This window comes from Nanorana parkeri, unplaced genomic scaffold, assembly GCF_000935625.1.
Source record: "Nanorana parkeri isolate BGI_ZX_2015 unplaced genomic scaffold, ASM93562v1 scaffold1113, whole genome shotgun sequence".
Taxonomy (NCBI): domain Eukaryota; kingdom Metazoa; phylum Chordata; class Amphibia; order Anura; family Dicroglossidae; genus Nanorana; species Nanorana parkeri.
The window spans coordinates 263,201-286,356 of NW_017307381.1; the positions used below are offsets into that span (position 1 = coordinate 263,201).

The 23,156-nt window shown below is 42.1% G+C and overlaps 1 protein-coding gene across 1 annotated transcript in view; it reads left to right on the forward strand.

The window, feature by feature from the left end:
* The window catches only part of LOC108796423 (UPF0505 protein C16orf62-like), a 503,129-nt gene that overhangs the window by 185,188 nt on the left and 294,785 nt on the right, over nucleotides 1-23,156 (forward strand). The window contains exon 12 of the mRNA XM_018567896.1: nucleotides 11,617-11,664. Coding sequence (XP_018423398.1) covers nucleotides 11,617-11,664 — 48 coding nt within the window. The remainder of the gene's footprint in view (nucleotides 1-11,616; nucleotides 11,665-23,156) is intronic.

Consider the following 23,156-nt stretch of genomic DNA (forward strand, 5'->3'; position numbering starts at 1 on the left):
GGGAATTAATCCTAAAGTTCTAGAGGTCTCCGTAGTTTTTAAATTCTTGAAGTAGAACAGGGCTGAAGATATCAGGCGATGTCAGGAAAAACAAGAGCAACCTTGAGCCTGCCATTATCCCACGGATATCAGGGTTGGCTTGAATGGTACGTAAGAAGGGCTCCAAAGCAAGCACGAGTGGTGAAAGGGAGCAACCCTTTCTAGTGCCATTGGATATAGGGAAAGGAGATGATAAAGTTCCGTTCACCCGCACCCGGGCCAGTGGGCTGAAATAGAGAGATCCAATCCAGGAACGCATGTAGGGTCCCACCCTGATCGACTCCACGATAAGATGGAGGAACTCCCAGTCTACCCTGTCAAATGCCTTCTCCGTGTCTATGGATAAAAGGACACATGGGATGGCATTTGACAGGGCAGAGTGGAGCACACCCAGCGCCCGGGCGGTGTTGTCCCTCGCCTTCCTAGTGGGGATGAATCCCGCTTGGTCCAGATGTATAAGATCTTCCAGGTGGGGCATAAGGCATAAGTAGAGGATTTTAGCAAAGAGTTTGGTATCCACATTAAAAGGGATATCGGACGGTAACTAGGGCAAAGGGAAGGGACTTTACCCTCCTTGGGTAGGATGGTTATGTGGGCCATAAGGGTTTCAGGAGGAGGGGTACGACCTAGGTGCAGAGAGTTGAGCCGCTAGGATGGGTGCGCAGAGGAGGTGCAGATAGAGCTTGTAATATGGGAGCATAAAGCCGTCGGGGCCCGGCGCCCTGCACGTTTGGGTGAGTTTAAGGGCAAACTCTAGTTCCGAGGCAGTGATCGGGGATTCCAGTACGGAGTTGGCAGATGGTGGCAGAGAGGGGATTGGTGAATGTAGCGTGTTATGCGTGCGGAGCTCTGTTGTGTTTTTCTTTTCCAGGTTGGAATCTCGGTAGGCTAACTGATGAAATCATCAAAGCCCAGATCACAGAGAGTGGTCTCTCCATTTAGAGATTTTTGCCAGACCTGTCTCTATTGGAGACTGCTAGACAGGACCTGATGGCAGCTCACCTCCATCAGAAGTGAACAGGTTGTGTCTTGGGCCCCAGGGCAGTTGCGACTTATGCGCTAGTAGCGGTGTTGTTTTTCTCCCATTAGAACAACTTCTTCATCTTCTGCATAGCATGAAGGCTAAAGATATTCCTGTTGTTCTAGTGGTTCTGGAATGGCCTCACTGGTGCGGATTGGTAAACCTGGTTTATCGTGGTGCTTGACTGATTGCCCAGACCTTCTGTCTCAAGCTTTCTCTCTTCCTGTTTGCGATTGTTGGGTGCTAGCAGCCTGGCTGTTAGAAGCCCAGTGCTGGTGGATAGGGTTCTCTCATTTGCAGTCATCCCTACTATGCCTAATATGCATTACTCCTGTAAGATGCAAGCCACAGTTCTAATCACATGGTGTGAGTTTTTTGGGCCCATCATGTTCTGTATTTGGATTCTTGGATGTCCAACCCATGGTTCTTGGGCACTGTTAAAGGACAGTTCTGGCATCTCACTACCTTGTCCATAACTTCATCAAGGGTGTCATACATTCATGAATAGTGACTTCTGGTTTGCCGTTCTGGATGTCTTGCTGGTGTTTTTGATGTTACCCAGGGGGTGTCATTGTCTCGACCCAGGAAATTTCCCATTTAGAGTCCTCTCTATGAAGGTAGTAAGGGCATGGGGGCACTTTCTTCATCAGATGCTGCTTCTGTGGTTGTTTTGTAGTTCTGAGAAGAACAAGCAAGCTCTTGGAGCTGGACAGCTTGGTACAGTGCTCCTGGTGAGAGAGCAAAGAGAGAACTTTCAACTGGAGAGAGCTAAGAGCAAAATGGTTAGCTCTGATAAGTTTAATAGGACCTTCGGGGATATCATTTGCATGTCCTTGTGGACACCACAACAGTGGCTTACATTTGCAAGCAGGGAAGCAGCAGACGTTAGTCTCTACTATCTTTGGTTGAGGACATTCTCAAATGGCCAGAGTAAAACCTAGCTTTCTTGTTGATGGTCCATCTGAAGGGAAGCCTCAATCAGATTGCAGATTTCTCTAGCTATCCTTATATTCAGGAATCAGACTAGGTTTTTCTGATGCTGAAGGATAAGTGAGAGCAGACAAAACAAAATGATGGAGTCTAAAGCGCTACTACCCTTGGGAACAGGGGGGGGGGGGTTTGGTATACTAAAGCTGCACACCCCTCCGCATACCCCATAACCTCTAACATATACTTTCTTTAAAGAAAGACTTGCCAAACAGAAAACTTCTCCCCACCCCCCCCCCCCACAGAACAACTTCACCCTTTTTTTTCGCCGTTTTGGAACCCACCCCATAACACATCCGGAAGAGCGCTGCCACAGATAGGACTCAGGTCTCAAAACTTTCCAAGTGAGACACTCCCCAAGTGCTCCAAGCTTCACAGTTATTTTTTTTTTTCCTTTACCAAAGAAGTTCGGTTTCTTGGATTGATTCCCCAGGCACAGCCAATCGACCTAAACTTGTAATGTGCATTCTGCACTTTTAAGTTTAACCCCCCTAGTGCTCACGAAATTGCAGATGGAAACAACATCCCTTAATCTGGAAGCACAGTTTTGGCCCAAGAGGTTGTGGTTTTCAACTATCCTCAGGACGGCATTGGGATCCCATGCTCATCCAGGGTACTGGCTCTCAGGATGGCATGCTCTTTCAGGAACCAGTTTTTCATTAACACATCTAACAGGTGATATTCATGTCCTAGTTTTGGAGGAACCTGAAAAGGGATTATCAGAAAGTAATTTTCAATATTTTTGACAGTTATAAAACAAGTTTACTGGCGAAGTGTTGAAGTTTTTTTTCCCCTGGTGCATGGAGAAACAATTCAGCATTTTTGGCCCTGTTATAATATTGCAATGTTTTAAGGATTGTGCAGATAAGGGTGCTTGTAAGCACCTTAACAGTTCAGATAGCAGTCCTTTAGTGTTTTCCTGGATGAGAGCCTGGCCTCAGATCCCTTCATAGATTTTTTTTTTAAACACTGGTCAGGTTCAGGCCCATACTCATGATACATTTTCTCCAGGGGGGTTTGAGGTTTTAAATTCTCCTTTTGATGTTTTTCTTCTATAAAGGCACTTTTTCTTAAAACTGTAATTCTGGTGGTGATGTCTACTCACAGAATAAAGAGGTTGCAGGTGCTTTCCAGCAGGGAACTTTCTTTCCTTCTTCCCTGAGTAGTTCTCAGATTGGACCTTGGTTTTCTTTAGGTATGTACCGATACAAGCATCGGAATCTGGACCGATACAGGGCATTTTGACAAGTACTTGTCAAAATGCCCCGATACAAAGTGCAAAAGCTTTTACTTGCCGAGCAGTCGCGTCACTGCTGCTCTGGTGGGCGGCTCTCCAGGCAGTCACCGACCACCTAAATTAGGACCCCACCTGGAGCCCCCCCCACCGGAGCAGCAGTGACGCGATGCGCCTCTCCAGCTCAGCGCCGACGGCGTCCTCACGTGTGAGGAAAATCGTGAGGCACCGCGATCGAGGCAACAGTGAGTAAGATGGGGCCTGGGCTTAGTTTTTTTGTGTGAACAAGACAATCTACTGCTGCAGTGTATTCAATATGTACTTTACATGTACTACATATAGAATGCACTGCAGCAATAGATTTACAATTCTGCACTGCTAATATGAAGGGGTTAAATGATCCATAGTACATTATAGTACATAACATGTAGTTGTACTATGGATCATTTAACCTATTCAGATTAGCAGGTCAGAATTGTAAATCTATTGCTGCAGTGCATTTTATATCTACAGTACATATAGAATGCACTGCAGCAGTAGATGATTTAACCTATTCATGTTAGCAGGGGATAATTGTAACTCTATTACTGCAGTGTACTGGACGTGTGTACTGTATATGTACTATGGATCATGATTTAACCTATTCATGTTAGTAGGGCAGAATTGTGAACGCCTCCCACAATCTGAGCACCGAGACGCGATGCAGCGATCCTGCCCAGCGCCGACTACGAGAGGCACCACGTGAGGCAACAGGGATCAGAGTGAAACTGTGAGTGAGGGAAGCTGGGACAAGGCTGGCTGTAAATCTATTGCTATAGTGTACTGTGTGTACTGTATATTTAGTACATATATACAGCACACACCTCCACTACACTACAGCAATAGATTTACAATTCTCCCATCATTTAAATTCACCCGTCCCTTTAAGGAAAAGTATCGGTAATTGGTATCGGCAAGTACATGAGGGGAAGTACTTGTACGTGGTCCTGAAAAAGTGGTATCGGGACATCCCTAGTTTTCTCCCAAAGGTACCTTTTATTGAACCACTATTCTTCGGACATAGTCCTACCTATATTTTGTGCTAATCCCATTTGTTAGCTGGAGGAGAGGTTTCATACTCAGGGCATAGGAAGATGCCATCTGGAGTACCTTGATGTAACTAAAGGTTTTAGGAAATTGGATTCTTCTTTGTACAATTGGAAGAAAACAAGGAAAGGTTAGACGGCATCAAAAGATTTTATTGCTACATGAATTAGTATATCAATTAGAGACTCATGTGACTATGAATCTGTAGTGTCTTTATGGCCTCCTGAGTCTCATCAACTATTTGAACTTGAAGACCTGGTACCCGCCCCTAGAAGAACTTTAAGGCAGCAACTTGATCAAGTCTTTCAACTTTCAACCACTATTAGAAATTGTTGAGCGCTAGTGATAAGTTGTTTGGCGGAAAAGTTTTGAAAGCTGTTGCCCCTCCCTGTCCTGTTAAGTTCAACACTATGCTCTCATGTGCTGTCCTGTCCTGATTTGTGAAAACCTTAGTTACAAGTAATAGTGTTTCCTGGAGTCTTTTAGGACAGCAGCTACTACCTGCCTTATTATGTATTGTGTATTGTTTTTTTTTTTCAGGCTTTGGCCAGAGGTACCCATCTACAAATGACAAATGCTGAGTAGAATCCACCTTTTAAAGATCTTTGCTGTGGTTTTTCCTGTCTAATTTTGGTGGTGCCACACTCTTTCAACTGATGTCCTAAAAGACTCCTGGAAACAGTTATTGATAAGTATAGCTTAGTTTCTAGTTTAGAATAGAAAACAGATGTGTTGGATCCCCTGTCAGGTTTTTTGGAAGATTATATTTATTTAGCGTTTCAAAAAGTAACGTAAATAACAAGCAGTAAACAGACAACATATAATGCAGTCCTCCTCCCATGATATGAACAAAGTTCCACATGGTACAGTACAGCATTTCCAGGTCAAGAGAATCATAAATGGCAAAGAGTAACTCTGCACAGTGCCATATGAGTAGCAAGGGCGAGTGAACTGCAAAGTCAAGAGAAATAAGAGAAAATGGCACACGAAAAGAAAAGGACAAACAAAACACCACAAGGGGGAGGGTAGATGGAAAAACAGATAGGAGTGGGCGCAGGAACACTCAGTTCAAGGGGGAAACAATCAATGAAGTTTGTAGAGGGACGGGATGCCCAAACCACCACTTCACAAGTCCAACATATCGCTCAATTGCATAATAGTGCTCTAATAGATCCAGGACTCCAAATATCATAAAACTGGGCATGGTGATAATATAAATTTACTGTTAGTTCTTCCATGCACCTCAAGTATTGTATTTCTTCACCTCATTCACGAGGATGTGGGAGTGTGGGAAAACAGCCCTAGCCGCCATTAGAAAGAAACAGGTTCTCACATTGTGGAGAGTGACTGACCGCTGTCCCAGATATGTAGTCATATACATCAAATAAGGTGGGCCAAACGGGTAAGATGAGAGCACTCCCAACAGATGTACAACATGGTCCCCGGCTGAGAGTGGCAGCTCCAACAACTGTCAGAGACTTGAGTTAAAATAGAGTGTAGCCTGGTAAGGCAACAATTTCTCCTGGTAAGAATTTAAAAATGTCTTCCATGCAGTCGCCTGACCAAAGAAAGTTTATGGATCGGGATGAAACATATTAGGAAACCTCCCCAGTAGAGAAAGTACACTTAAGCTCCCTCTCCCATTCAGCTATGTGATGGGGAATACCAGGCGTCTCATCGGACAGTAGAGGGTTTACACAATGTAGAGATCGAACAGGTATGTAAGTGCCAGAAGCATTTTTTAAATTGTAGTAATTTTTTTATTAAAAGACACATTCAGCTACAACCAAACCATTTGGCAACTCAGAGGGCTCCTTTATTAGGGCTTGGTGAGTGTTGAAAAGTTCAGTCTTTTTTTTAATGAAATCTCTTATAGATAAGTTCCTATTTTTGAGTGTTGCTGTCATTTTAACCAGTTGTGCTACATACATCTTTGGGTGATGAATGTCTGCTCTTTACTGAGGGAGATTTGTGGTAGTTTAGTTATCTTATTTGCTGTGTTTTCATCAAGTCAAAATCTTCCTGCTGCGTCTGGCCATGGAGGCAGCCTACAGAATGTGGATTGGTGACCCATGGCAGTAGCTTAGGAAACTGGATCCTGCTGGACAAAGAAAGACACTTTACAGGGGCTGACCTGTAATGTTGCTTCAAACAATGGACCATGGCTTCCTGGCTACCCTTGCACTGCTTCTCTAGGGGCTCAAATAAAAAAAATACTAATTCGATACACGATCCTGCGTGGGTATTACACTGGTCCCCCCCGCCTCGTCTCCTCTGGGCTCCGGCAGTCGGATCCCTCCTGATGTCATCATGTCAAATGCAGTCCATTCACCTAAATTAGACGTGAGGATGCCGAGGCGCGTACAACAGCTGGAGCTCAGCGCTGCAGGATCAAGTGAGTGTATCTTCTTTTTTCTGGACCCTAGAGAAAAATGAGTAGTTAACACTTGCAGTGCATAGGTAGCCACACTGCAACAGTTAACGTTTTGTATACCTGATGTTGTTCTTTAAATGCAACGTTTAGTATGTATGTATATTTATGTTACTTTAGATTACTCGGTTCCATTCATCTGTGGATCAATTGTTGTTAGCCTCACATTTAATTAATGCAAAAACAAAAGCAAAAAAAAACTTATTTCATTTCTAAGTAACTGCAATGCATGGTACCAGCACAATAATCTCTTTATTGTGCATTACAGGATTCCTGAGAGAGTTTGTCCACCAGAGTTTGCAGTCCCTGCCTGTGTTGCCCTATGTGCACTGGGACGCACCAACTGCCGTAATTCAGGGACACCTTGTCTTGATTAGGGAGCTCCTGGGTGTGTGCCTTATTTCTGTCACCTCCCAACAGGCATGTGCAACAGACTCCATGTTTCCAGGCTCCTTTTTGGTGTCACCAAAGCTATACTGTTCTTCTGGTTTGGTGAATACCCTATCTGACTCCTCTTACATACACACATGGAATGGTAGATCACAGGCGCATGAGCAGTGGCGCTGCAGGCCTTGCCAGCTTATGATCCAGAGGGAGATTCCTGTGCTCTCTAAGGTGCCTAGCAGGGAGTCAAAGGCTTTTGCTTCCTCAAGTGAGATTATTTTGCTAGTACCCAACTGGTTGTGGAAGACTTAAGGTGAATTGTGAGAATTTTGACTAGGGTATTATTGTGTACTTGGCGAAGTGTTATAGGTTGCTAGAATTTAGGCAGGAAGAAGGAGGTTTTAAACACAAATGTAGCCTGGTGCCTTACAGCTATGCCAGGTTAAAAACAGAAGCCATGTGCATGTAGATTACAGTGGCTGCATGTATTTCAAGGCCTTCTTTTAACTTTTACCCTTAAAATAAATTGTAACAACAAAAAATGCTATTGATCTACTTCTAGAATGATGGTTATTCTCACCTGCTGCTATTTAAGTTATGCTTTCCTTTGGCCATGGGGCAAGGTCACATTGCGCTTGGAAAGAGGTCTATAAACCTGTATAAGCTCTGGTAGGTCAGTTTGGAGATTACACAAGGTTTTCTTTCACCCGTCTCAGCAGCTGAAGAGAGTGATTGTATTTATTTTTTAGCTCCGAAGTCCAGGGAAAGGTTTTTGGTGCATTCTACTCTTCAAATGTTGCAAACTCCAAGAGAGATTTTTGGTGTGTTCTAGGTTTTGAATGTTACATAGTTACATAGTATTTGAGGTTGAATAGAGGTTGTCCATCAAGTGCAACCTATTGTGTGCATATATATGGTTCTACTGATGTGTGCGTATGTATGTAAGTCCCCGTGTGATCACATTTTTAATAGTTCCTTTACCCCTGTATATTACGGTCCCTAAAGGAAATCGTCCGAAAGCTTCTTGAACGATTCCACACTCTTAGCAAAATCAGTGCCTGTGGCAACGAGTTCCAGACCCTAACCACTCTGAGAAAAACCCCCTTCTCCCCTTGTGCTGAAATGTTTTCTCCACCAGTTTTAGGTGGTGGCCTCTAGTCTTTGTTATGGAGTTAATCGTAAAGAGTTTGTTGCTAATGTTGCTATGGCCGTTAAACATTTTGTACATGACAATCATGCCCCCCCTTAATCTCCTTACTTCCAACGAGAACATATTTAAGTTTAGTAGCCTTGTCTCATAGCTCTGGTCCTCCATCCCCTTAATGAGTTTAGTTGCCCTCCTCTGGACTCTTTTCAGCTCAAGGACATTCATTCTGTGGACTGGTGCCCAAAACTGGACTGCATACTCCATATGAGGCCGAACCAGTGATGTGTAAAGTGGCATAATTATAGACTTGTCCCTGCAATACATTCCCTTCTTAATACAGGACTCTACTTTGTTTACAGCAGCCTGGCACTGCAACCTATTATTCAGTCTGTGGTCTACAATGTAAGACTAACTGGTCTGTAGTTCTCAGGATGGCATCAGGACCCCTTTTTGAATATTGGTACTACCGTAGCCTTCCGCCAGTCGCTTGGTACTCCACCAGTCATTAAGGGGTCCTTAAAAATGAGGAATAACGGTCTCGTTATAACCTGGCTTAGTTCTTTAAGTACCTTGGGGTGCAGGTTATATGGTCCTAATGCTTTATTTGCCTTAAGTAGTTTAAGTCTATGTTGTACCCCAGTTTCCATCAACCACTGAGGTATATTTTGTGATGAACTATGTGTTTTCTTATGTACATTAAACCCGTCTTTCTCCTGAGTGTATACTGAGGAGAAAAAATTATTGAACACCTCCGCCCTCTCCCTGTCGTTGGTGACTAACTTCCCGTTTTTGTCCTTTTATTGGGCCTATCTGCTACTTTCTTGCCATTTTACTGTTTATGTATTGGTAGAATTTTTTGTGGTTCCTCTTACAGAATGAGGCTATGGCGTTGATTTACTAAGCCTGTCATGCTACATAGCATTCGGGAACTCGAATGTAGCATGACAGGTGAGAATGTCAAATGGGTGGAGCAAGCCATGACGTCACGGCTCGCTCCGCCCATCTGGAGACATACGATCAGCAATGTCACTCTGCGGCGGATCGTCGTTGCGGTCAGACGGGCGTCGTGCGGCGGGGCTTTTTGTTTATGGCGGCGGGGTTCCTGCATCGAGATTGACGCAGGATTACATCGATGGAGCCTTTTTTTTTATATTAAAGGAATAGTCAAAAACGGCATGTTTTTTTATTTTTTTTTAAATAAAGGATTTTATCAAAAGTCTGGTCTTGTGACTTACTATTTGATTTAACCCTTTAGTGAATGGGTAGGGGTACAAGTACCCCTTATTCATTCACAAGGGGGGGGGGGGGCGGCGGCATCTGAGTGTCCCCTTATTTAAAGGGGTACCACAATGCAAATAAGCCCCCTTGCCCGCAGACCCCCACAACCACCGGGTCAGGGTTGTGAGGAAGAGGCCCTTGTCCCCATCGGCACGGGGACACCCTCCCAATGCCGAGGGCACGTGGCCTGGTAAGTCGCAGGAAGGGGGGGCGCTCAATCGTCCCCCCCCTTTCCTGCCCTGCCAGTGCTCGGATCAGGGGTCTGGTAGGACTGTTAAGGGGGACCGCACGTTTCCCCCCCTGAAGGGTCTGATATGGTTTTGGGGCGGAACCCCACGCACTTTTTCTGGTATTTTTACTGCTGGCGGGTCCCTCCTAGCAGACCTAGAGGGCCTGGTATGAATTGGGGGGGAACCCCACGCCATTTTTTGGTTTGATTGGATATGAGCGCAATAAACGCGCAAGAGTCTCAGCACAGGGTGCGAATATCTACGCGCAATATGTTATGCATGTGAATATGTACCATTCTGAACCCAGTCACAGCAGCATATAAGTAATGTACATATTTCGATTTGTAGTGTAGGCATATATGTACTAGTATGTTTTTTTTTTGTGTGTAGATTCAGCAGTTCTGATATTTGGGTGGATATGTGCATTACTGTAAGTGGATATATGCAACTTACTTGAGGCAGGATTTGAACTGGGGACATGGGTGTTGTGGGGCAGTAGCTCTAACCCCTAAACCACTGGGCTTCCCTCAAGTGAAGTATGCTCATAGTTGTTGCACATCCCCATTGAATCCTTGGAAATGAAATACGCCATGTGCGCGCGTTTGTGATATTTATCAAGCATCTGCACATAAACATGCCATGAATCACGCTTCTGCACATGCTTCCGCGCCAAGCGTATATGCGCGCACGCGCACACAGTCGGTGTGTTTTTGCATGGCGTGTTCAGGGTGTGTTGATAGGCTTAGTGAATCAACCCCTATATGTTTTTCGCACTCTATTTTAGATTCCCGAATTACTTTTTACATCTATTATTACATTCTTTGTAGTTATGGAACACCAATGCCGTACCCTCCATCTTATATTTTCTAAATGCCACTCTCTTGTCCTTGATGTGTTGCTTCACTGTTCTATTTTTCCATACAGGCTTAGTTTTTGATCTTTTACCTTTGTTACCCAATGGTATACACTTGTTAATCGCTTGTTGTAATGTGTTCTTAAAACAATCCCACTTCTGGTTAGTGCTCAGTTTGAGAAATACATTTTCCCATGAGATGTCACCCACTAACTGGCATAGCTTATCAAAGTTGGCCTTTCTGAAGTTTAGGGTTCTTGTCCAACCAGCCCACTTCCCTTTCCTGTACCCAATATTGAAAGTAATCACATTGTGATCACTATTACCCAGTGTCTCCCCAATTGCAATATCGTCAATTACCTCTGAATTATTAGTAATGACTAAATCCAGGATGGCATTTTTCCTAGTTGGAACATCAACCATCTGATCCATGAAATTGTCTTGCAATATGTTTAGAAAACGGGCCGCCTTTGTCGAATGGGAGGTTCCATTTGCCCAATTTATGTCTGGATAATGTAAGTCGCCCATCACGACAACATTACCCTGCTTCCCAGCTGTTTCTATTTGGGAGTGTAGATGAGACTCCTCCCCTATATTTGGAGGTTTATAACAAACACCCACAATAAGTTTACGGCTAGCGTCCGTCCTATCCAGTTCTAACCACAAAGGTTCCACGTCATCTCCACTATTTGACTTGATATCGTCCCGTATGTGCATATTTAAGATTATCTTTAACATAAATGCAACCCCCCCTTCTCCCACACCTGTCCCTCCTGAACAGGTTGTAGGTTGCTATGTCATAAACAAATTTTTAGGTTGGAGTACGAATTTGATTACAAATGGTTTAATGTGTTATTGTTGTCCAAACTGAATGTTGTCTATGTATGAATATTCTGATTACTGCACTTAACACATACAATTCCCAGCTATGTGGAGGTAGCGATACTGGAATGCAACAAATTTCTTTCCAAAACGTAAGTATGTTAGTTTTTTTTTATGGTTGTCAGATGCTCGTTGTTTCATTGCATTGTGGCATAATTTTATTTATTAATGCAAATGTTGACTATAACAAAAAATATATATATCTCAAGTAGATTGTAATAGAATACATTACTTTATTATATACAGTATATAACCCAACTTTAGTCCAAATGTTTTTTAATTTTTGATAGCGTGGAGAAGGGATAGAAACTCTGTGAAGGGCATGCACAGCTGCTCCAGATGGTGTCTGCTCCAGTTGATAAATTGATAAAAGTTGATAAATTCCCCCATTTATGTTTGGTTTTTTTTTAAATTGGTTTCAGTATTCCTTATAACTGAGATTTTCTTTGACTTTCCTTTTGGTAATAAGTGTCAGTGGAAAGTGAGGGAAAGTTATCTAGTGAGGCCTTAGGAATGGTTAGAACCTTCCATTTTTTGCTGTGTGTGTTGCTGCTCAATGAAATTACATTTGATTTCCTTTCTTGTGTTGTTTGAAAGCATGTTTAAAACATTTTCTATCTTACACAGAAAAGTCAGGGGGAAAAAACAAAACAAACCACAGTTATAAATGCTTGTAACTCAGACATCCTATTAGTGTTGATTGAATGAAATGTACTTTTAAAATTCCACAACTGAATAGTTGTTATTGTCATCAAACCATAATAAACTGGTTGCTATAAATATTACTGGATGCTACAGCAAACCAAAAGTTCTAAGGATGTCTGCAATTAGATTTAAATGGCAAATAAATATTACCAATATAACAGAAAAAGACTGTAAAGAAATTGCCATGTCCTATTTCACCACTGTTATCACATCTTGAGATAACTTCATACAAGTAAAGCATTTTAAGAACAATTGAACCGCACTACCATGTAAAACTAGTGTATGCTAAATTTCTACCGTAGCAAGCTGCAACATTCACAAAAGTGTATGCACTTCCAATTGTAATTTAGATCATCTGTGTTACGCTGTGCCTGTGTTACAAGATTATGTGCTAAACACCACTTTTTCAATTTCTTTCTTTCATATATGATAAATTAGGTGCCAATATTTAAATATCCTTAATACCAATAAAGTGTCAGTGTATCAAGTGCAAAGTGACTCTTATTTGATCTGTGATTATTGTAGTAATCAACCAATATAAATCGCATTAATCAATCAACCATATAACCGTATATAAAATTGAGTATTTATGTGCTTCAAACACTGGGTGCAAGCTGTAATTAATAGTCCAATAAGTAAAGAAAGACTTCAAATCCCCACGATACACCGTGCTTATTCTATGTGATGGTGCGCTCTTGCTCCTAGGGAATGTGACTGTGCTCCTTATTGCTTTATAATGCATTCACCAGATACTATTTGTAATCGTGCATGCTTACAGAAACATCATCTGCTTTCTATTAGGATCAGTTGTTGGCTTCTACTGCTCTCTTACTCCGTTCGGTCCGCAGTTTGTCTCCTTATCATTGGCAGCCAGATCAATAATTATATCCACTCGTCCTTGAACTTACATCATATAGCTCAAACAGAAGAATAAAAGTATTTCATTTCTCAACATCTCCAAAAAGCAATTTATTAGGTAAACAAATTTAACTTACAAACAATGGATACAATCAGGCTTGGCAGACTCCTTACAGCAGCCTTTATCCTCCAAGAAGCAGTGTTAAGCCCCGCACTGACGCGTTTCATCATGTGACTTTCTCAAAGGGTGTGGGACGCATAACACTGCCTCCTGTGTACATCTATTTATCCTCTTCCTTATCTTTCTAGTAACATCTGCTGCAATGTACATTCTTGACCACTAGATGTCACTTCTAACCTAAATGAATATCTCTAAAAAATAAGTCAAGGTCAACTGGACTTGCTGTATTTTTCTTGAAGATGTTTCACTGGTCATCCAAACAGCTTTCTCAATTCAGAATGACTTGTACAAACATTCTCTGTGAATAAATATGGTGAATGTTGCTCCAATCCACATAATCTGTTACATTACATTACACTAAATGCAGTAAATTTCTTGCAAAAAAACACAGAGCGCCCACCCTGTGCAGTACTGATTATGATTTATTAATATCTTAAAAACAAAGGGCTACTCACAAGTGTAGCGGTATTAAACACATCAATTGATTCCAGGGACAAAATGATGATTGGTAACAAATCCAAACAAATTGCCACACTGCTCAGTCGGAGTTTACACAGACGCCGACATCAACTGTGAATGCGAAGGTTGACACGTTTCCTGGGGCACGCCCTTTTCATCAGAACCTAGTGCATGGGGTATGCTAGCCGACTAACACTAGACTGCAACCAGATTCAGATTCCTGACAGCCAAAGACGATATTGGGTGGAGTGGGACCAATCAGGATCCAGAAATTACGATTGAGTTGCCCCACCCCTCTCACCAGCAGCAGATTGAAATATAAACAGTGCAGATCATCATTACTACGGAATACTATCTCAGTCCCCGAATGCAGGAAGTGATGTATAATACATGGATAGTTGTTAACATAATATATAATTTATTTTATACAATCATGCTTCCTGCATTCAGTGTCACTCTCCAGCAACATTCACCCAGGGTATCCCCATCCCCTCACTGATCTGACTACCCGGCGCCTGTCCGCTCCGCCTCCCACACACTGCCCACAAAGACCGAGCACCTTCACCCACAGCCGCAGATGCAGCGTGCCTAGTCTGCAAGATTGTATAAAATAAATATCAAAACTATCCATAAATTATTATAAACACTCTGAACGCCCTGATTGTTCTTCCTATATACAACTTACCACATGGACAGATTAAACCATAAATTACGTACTTTATTCCACAATTAATTGTTGGATGGGGAACACTTGGTCATGGGTACTGCAAATTTCCTGGACAAGGGCTATTTGGCCAAAAAGCCAAACAGATGTAGCGTACCAAATTGTGGTCTATGTCACTTTATGTGGCATCGAAAAAAGGATATTTGCAGTATGGTTTGATCTGTCCATGTGGCAAGTTGTATATAGGAAGAACTATCAGGGCGTTCAGAGTTAGGTCTGGGGAACATAAACGTAACATCATCAAAGTAGACAATCACTCTGTACCGAAAACATTTTCTCACATGCCACAATGTCTGTACGGAGGGCCTAAGAGCCTTTGGTATAGAAGCCATTCCCCTTTGGGTGACGAAGGAATTAAATTAAAAAAATATGTGCTAGGGAGAGTGTCTGGATTTTTACATTAAATAGTCAAACACCAGCAGGACTCAATGAAACAATAGAAATTGCTTCATCCTTGTAGATTATGGATGGTTAAATGACTGACTCTTTTGAGATTATGGATGGATGAAATATGTGGGATATACATATTTTCTTTAATAACTTCAAGCACGTGGAATGCAAAATTAGTGTGTTTGTTGAAATATGCGTGTGTGTATTGGATTAATTACATAATCTTTACATATTGGCGTATTGCACCAAATATACATATATGTGCACACACACGCTTATGCATGCGTCATTGAATAAATAATTTAATATATAAGAAAATCTATCATGTGTTTAGTTGTTAACTAATCCTTAATTATTATCCATAATACCTGTTAATATTGATACCAGTCCATAATTACTAGTATCAGCTAATAGCCTACTTGGGAATTTCCTTCCCCCTCCCCTTGTTGGTAAACGTTACGCATTTTTTGTACATTTCATATTAATATAATATATTAATGATATATATATATATATATACACACTAGATTACCAAAAGTATTGGGACACCCTCCAAATCATTGGACTCAGGTGTTCCGTTAAATTTCCTTGCTACTACATATTCTGTGGTCAACTGTTAGTGGTATATAACAAAGTGGAAGCAACTGGGAACAACATCAACTCAGGCACAAAGTGGTAGGCCATGTAAAATGACAGAGCGGGGTCAGTGCATGCTAAAGTACATAATGCTCAGAAGTCGCCAACTGTCTGCAGAGTCAATAGCTACAGACCTCCAAACTTCATGTGGCCTTCAGATTGGCACAACAATAGTGTGTAAAGAGCTCCATGGAATGGGCTTCGATGGCCGAACAGCTGCATCCAAGCCTTACATCACAAAGTGCAATGCAAAGCGTTGGATGCAGTGGTGTACAGCACGCTACCACTGGACTCTAGAGAAGTGGAGACGTGTTTTTGGGAGTGACGAATCACGCTTCTTTGTCTGTCAATCCGATGGACATGTCTGGGTTGGTGGTTGCCAGGAGAACAGTACTTGCCTGACTGCATTGTGCCAAGTGTAAAATTTGATGGAGGAGGGATTACGGTGTGGGGTTGCTTTTCCGAGGTTGGGCTTGGCAGGGAAGCGAACTCTTAAGGCATCAGCATATCAAGACATTTTGGACAATTTCATGCTCCCAACTTTGTGGGAACAGTTTGGGGATGGCCCTTTCCTGTTCCAACATGACTGTGCACAAAGCAAGGTCCATAAAGACATGGATGAACGAGTTTGGGGTGGAGGAACTTGACTTGGCCTGACCTCAACCCGATAGAACACCTTTGGGATGAATTAGAGCGGAGACTGCGAGCCAGAGCTTCTCGTCCAACATCAGTACCTGACCTCACAAATGGTCAAACATTAACATAGACACACTCCTAAACCTTGTATACATCCTACCCAGAAGAGTTGAAGCTGTTAAAGCTGCAAAGGGTGGGCCAACTCAATATAGAACCCTACGGACTAAGACTGGGATGCCATTAAAGTTCATGTGCGTGTAAAGGCAGGCGTCCCAATACTTTTGGCAATATAGTGTATATAACGGTTACCTTTAGGGGTATCTAGTATCGGTATTAGTGTTTTATTGAAATCTAACCCTATAATCATTACCCCTTCCATGACATTTTCCAATCAACCCAATGTTGTGAGCAATTTTGCATGGCCCTGATTTGGTGCATATATATTGGCCAGTGTAAACATTCTTGTATTCAATCTACATTTTAAAAAAATATATCTCACTTCATCGTCGGTCAGCTCCTGGACCAAGGAGAAGGGTACAGATGCATGAATTCCTATTGCTACTCCTTAGGATTTACTTTTAAGGACAATTGGTAGTGAACCAAGAAGAATAATACCTAGTTGGACTTGGAAGGGATGGATCCCCCATTTGTCAAAAGTGTGTTTCCTCCAAAAACAGAACATGGACTCCTTGTTTATGTAAATCATTCAATATCTGTGTTCTCTTCTGAGGAACATTCATATCCCTCACATTGAGGGAACCAAACTTAATGCTTGACATTACCAGAATAATTTTGTTAAAGCAATGTACCACAATATCAATGACACCAATTCCATCTGGCCATCCCTGAAATAGGAGAGAGGGAGAGGAATAATCTTCATCTTCATCCCTACTAATCCCCATATCCCTATACCCATACTCTCCAGACCCATAGAGGATTGTGAGGGATCTTTGTCCCCCATCCCTTCCCCTATCGCCTGACTTGAGTCTTCCAGACTCATATCTATTGTGGGGAGTAGTCTACCATCGCCTCTGGATTGTTCCCGTCCTTATACTAGTACTAAAGTCCTATGTGTCACTTATGTTAAACCTTCTGAGTACCTAGAGGTTCTTCAGCTTAAATTATATATTAGTTGCATACAAACTACCGTGTTTCTCCTTGGACATATAGCATAAGAATTATTAAATAAATTAAACAAATTCATTATATGTCTTGGTGTTTTCATTAATTAGTATAAACCCCTCCCTTATTAATATGTAGTTACTTCTGATGTGTACTGATATTAAATTAAATACTTTGTGATGACTTTCATGTTGCTCTTTCCCCTTTTAGCATAAAAATAAAATCACTAACTATCCAATAGTGTTCTACCTTAAACCCATTCTCTATTGGTTTTAATATATTCTATTCAATATGTAATGGGAACAATTTTCTCTAGATGAAAGATATCTTAGAATAACACCCGGGCATCCATACTTTTAACCTTCTCACACACTCCTCCCCCACCCCCATCGCCCTCCTCCCCTACAATATTCCCCAGATCAACATTTATAATATCTATAACAAAATTAGCGAAAGCCCCAGAAGTAGAGTTAACCACCTATTATGGGTGGCCATCTTTAAATGTCCTTCGTGCCCGCGCTCGCTCGCACGCTTCCCCTGGCGCGTGTTATGGCAATTCACTTGGTTCAACACACAAATCCATGCTGCGCTAGAGTGCGCCAAACACAAAGAATTTCCCCTGTGCTTAAAAGCACAATTGTATTACGCTCTTTTGTGTGAGGACTGGCAGTACCTCTTTTGAGTCATGTAGAGTTAGGACACAGGAGACAGATGCTGCTTGCTTGCTAATCCCATGCTTAGAGCCCGAGCACAGGTATATGTTTATTGTTTTATACCTGCCCGACAGGAAGTGATGTCAGACAGGAAGTGATGTCTCAAACAGCAAACCAGGAAGTGATATCAAACCATCACTTCCTTACTACATATTAACATATCTCCAATTACCACTGGATCCAGCATTGGTCAGTGATCAATGCCCAATAACATTACTATGATTCTCATGCGTGCTTATTTACAGGGACAACGTCATATTATCTTCAGCGTTTGATCAGGCACACTAGAGAGAACAAACGCACGTTCCTTTCATATAGGCAGATATGTATCTTAAATAATGCTATGTCCTCAAAGCAAGTTGTATACACGCCAAACCAATAAAACCGCGCACCGCGCAGGGGCCTTAGCTTGGCGTCCACACATTCGCTAAGAAGACACTGCTCCGCCATGCATAAGATATCTACTCCAATGGTTCAACCCTAGTGCCTATTTAAACCTAGACACTGAGAGACATAAAGACAAAATATTACAATACACTAAAAACACATCCTAGTAAAATTTCCACAACACGCGCACGAGCAGAAAACTGCCACAATTTGAAACAGCCAACGATGGCTGTTTAAATTCAAGTGGTTCGGGGTCTGTAAAGAAGCCTGATTGCATGTATGATACACCTCTCTGTGCGCCCCCCCGCCTTACCACTCCTCGCTGTTTCTGCAATCCTGGGCGTCCGATCCAGGACCGGCAGTGTGGCTCTGTGCACGGAGAACAGAGGGAGATCAGTACACTATCTCCCTCCGCTCCCCTCCCCGTTCTGTGAATGCAGAAAGTGTTGTTTATTACATCACTTCTGCATTCAACTGTCACTCTCTGGCTACAGAAGGCGAAAAGTGAAGCTGGTGAAGCAGATCTCTGCTTCATCAGCTTCTTTGGGGGTCCCTAGGTGACATGAGGGGTCTTGGAGACCCCTGATGTCTCCATAAAGAGGACCTGTCACTGTAATTTGATATCACATAGGGGGCTTCCTAGCCCCTATGTGATAACAATAAAGTTAAGTGGAAAAAAAGTTTTAAAAAAACTGGTCGCACAAAAATAAAATGTACACACATACAAAAAAATCACAAAAACATTTTTAAAGTCCCCCCACCCCCACATAGATGCGCATAAACGACGATTGCACCTGTTAAGCCGCACTTGTTACATATCATCGTGAACGTCAGAGTGTAATTTTAGGGCCATGAATCACTGTTAATAGTAAACTGATGAGTGATAAAAGCTTTTAGCCTATGGCTTATTTTGGGTGTGGTAGATTTTTTGCGATTTCGCGAGCGTGCACAGTTTTAAGGCTTGACTTGTTTGGTGTCTATTTATCTGACGTGACCCCATCTTTAATATTTTACCAAAAATTTGGGTAATGTTTGCTAACATAATAAAGGGAAAACAGTTTTTTCTTTTTAATTTTCTGTACTTTTTGCATTATATATTAAAAAATAAAAACCCCAGTGGTGATTAAATGCCACCAAAAGAAAGCTCTAAGCGTCCCCCCAAAAATTGTATAAAATGTATTTCAGTACAGTGTGGCATGCCTGAATAAATGTCAAAGTACTGCAGCGCTGAATACTGAAAAATGGCCTGGCCAGGAAGGGGATGTAAACACCTGGTCTTTAAGTGATTAATTATTTCATATAGGACTATCCCTTTAGGCTAATAGTGTTTCCCCCTTTTTCTTACATGGCGTACAAACCACAGTCCACAAGTCCCCACTCGGCACTTAGGAGAACTCGGGGGGGGGGCGGGGGGGTCTCATATCGGGCTAATCTTCAATCTTTACGGGATCAGTGCCAACCGCCTGTATAAAGGCTGGTAGATCTGTTGGAGTCCGAAATATATGTGTATGGCCATTCTTCCATACCAAAATATGCGGAAAGTATACATGTATATAGAATTCCTGCTGTTTTTAAATCATATGTACGGGGGCTGACCTCTCTTTTATGCCATTGTTCCCTTTGATAGATCTGCAAAAAAAAGTTACATTAGCTCCCTGATATTCAGTGGATCCTTTTTCCCTGGCTTTCAGCATAATTTATTCCTTTTGTCTGTAAAAATGAATTCTACATAAAACATCTCTCGCCTGTGCAGACTTTTGGCCACGCCCCTCTGGGACGCAATGCACTCGATCAATTTCCATCATTTCAGGGACAGATTCAGCCCGAATGTTAAGGTCGTTCTTAGTTGTAATGGCTCAATCGTCTCAATGTATCCCCCACAATCTGATATTATTCCTGCGTGATCTATCCTCTAACCCCTCCACATTTATAGGATTTAAGCTATTTCTGGTTTTCTTGTATGCTCACAAATAATATTGAGTGATTGGAGAGAAGTGAAGACAGTGTTTTCCAAGGTTTCCAGTCTTTCATGGAATTTCTGTAGCCTTATGTTAGGCTCTTTTAGATCTTTTCTATGTGAATCTTCCATATGCTGAAACATTGATTCCATATCTTTTTTAGTTGGTAAGAGAGAAAGGTATTTCTCCGTATACTCTGGGTAAATAGTATCCATAGCTTCGTTAATCAAATCAAGTGAACCCCCCGCTTTCTGCCCAGGGGGGATTACCAGATGGATGATGAATGCTAGCTGGAATAGATCCCTCAGAGGTATCCTGAGATTCTGATGGTCCATTTGGTGTACTTTCATCCAGCAGATTTCAGGCGGTTCTCAGATAGCCCATGCTTTCCACGCATGAATATTCAGAAGTCTCCGGGATCAAACAGGCAGCTGATAGCTGTCATTCGCGCTGGTTTACCCGGATCCAACAGACCTCAGACGGTACTTAGGTAACCTCGCACTCCGATGGCACTCAGTAGCCCCGCCAAACAACATGCAGCATCGTGGGATGGATGGGACCCGGAGCTGTCGTGGAGTATCTCACTCGGACATCCGGTACAGACCACTCCCCCACATGACGTAATAAAGAGGAATAATCTCAGACACTTTCTATCCCGTTGTTACTCTTTTCCTCTTCAGATATACTTTCTTCCTCCTCTTCCTTACTGCTAGTATCAATTATTTCAATTATTTCTTCTTATTTCTTCTCCATTATTTTGCCACTTATATACTTTTATTAATCCTAAAATCTCCTGAATCTCTAATGTATTTGCTTTTTTTCTTTTAATGGTCTCTTTTTTTTTGGAGATGAATTTGTAACTCTTTAGACAATGCTATTGTCTTCTGTCTCTTTGAGAGGTGTAAGTTTCTTCTTTGATTGGGCTATAGTACTTTTTAACCAAATCCAATTCTCTTTTTTTTTCTTTCAGTTAACAAGTGCATTAGTTGCTGCTCACAGTAATGAAAGAATAGGAACCCTTCTGTAGATGCTACTTTGCACTTCAATCTGTCATTAAGTGGAATGTCTCACCTTAGACTCCTAGGTGTTAACCTTCCTTGAGATATCTTTTGTGGGACACTGTCTCACCATAGACATAATTCCTTCTCCAGTACATATCTAAATTGTTTAAAATCTTTTTGTATGTCTCCACTTTTTATGTTCCGTGTACAAAATATCTCTTCCAAGTTGATCTCTATTTTTTATAAAAACTAAAAATCTATGGATAGTTGCAGCTCCAAAGTGCAATATAGGTGCTCTAAACTAGTAATAGGTAGGGATGCACTAATACTAGTATGGGTATCGGTGCTGATGCCGAGTATTTGGGCGAGTATTCTTAATCGCCCAAATGCTCCGATGCCTAACCCGATACTTCCAGTGTCAGGAAGCCGGGCAATGCGTCATTACATGGTGGCTGGCTTCCTAAATAGGCCAGAAAACCGTCTCCATGCTCCCTTGTCACCAGGTGACGAGGGAGCATGAAGACGGCTCCCCTGCTAATAGGGAAGCCAGGTGGGGAGTCGTTACACACCGCCTGGTTTCATAGTTACATAGTATTTGAGGATGAATGAAGACATAAGTCCATCAAGTCCAACCTATTGTGTGTGTGTGTGTGTGTATAGGTCCCTGAGTCATCTCATTCTTAAGAGTACCTGTACACCTGTACTTTACGGTCTCTCAGGAAATCGTCCAAAAGCTTCTTGAATTATTCCACACTATTTGCTGAAATCACTGCTTGTGGCAGAGAGTTCCTGACCCTAACCGCTCGAACTGAGAACTGGGACGTCCGGTATCAGTATTAGGTATCGGTGAGTACTGAAAAAAAATATCGGTACAAGTGCTTGATACCGAAAAACCGGTATCGGTGCATCCCTAGTAATGAGAACAATTGAACCGCGCTAGTCACATTGCCTAGGAGCAAGAGAGCACCATCACAAAGAATAAGCACCGTATATTGTGGGGATTTTAAGTCTTCCTTTACTTATTGATGGACTATTAATTACAACTTGCACCCAGTGTTTGAAGCACAGAAATACTCCATTTTATGTATTGTTATATGGTTGTTTATTTCGATTTATATTGGTTGATTGATCACTACTATAATCACAGATCAAAAAAGTCATTTTGCACTTTATACACTGACACTTTATTGGTATTAAGGATATTTAAATATTGAATAGAACAGGAAAGGGATATAAAAAGATACCCAAGGAATGCAGAATGCCAATCAGCAGTGTTCAAACTCTTTTTTTTGTTTGTTTAATATATTTTTATTATCATTCTTTCACTTATAATATAAGTGTATAATATAATACACTTTTAAATAATACATATATGGGGGGCTAAGAAGCCCCCTATGTAATAGCCAATTTACATGACGGGTCCTCTTTATGGAGACAGCTTATCAGGAAGCCAGCCCAGTGCTCGGGAGTGTTGGAGTTGTGTGTGTGCAGGGAGCACACGGACACAGACCACCTCGGGTACGTGCTGGACGCACACGGAACAGCCAGGCGTGGCTGGGAGCGGTCAGGAACGTCGGTGACCCTAGGACCTGCGGTACAGACTGCTGGGAGAGCAGAGCGTGTGCCCACGAGGGGAGAGGTCAGGAAGGTCGGTGATCCTAGGACCTGCGGTACAGACTGCTAAGAGAGCAGAGTGAGGGCTCACGAGGGGTGAGCAGCGTGAGTGTCTTGAAGCTGAGGAAAGCTACAGAGCCATAACAAGGACTGTCTTATGTTAAGTGTCACTCTCCAGCTAGAGAAGCTGATGAAGCCGA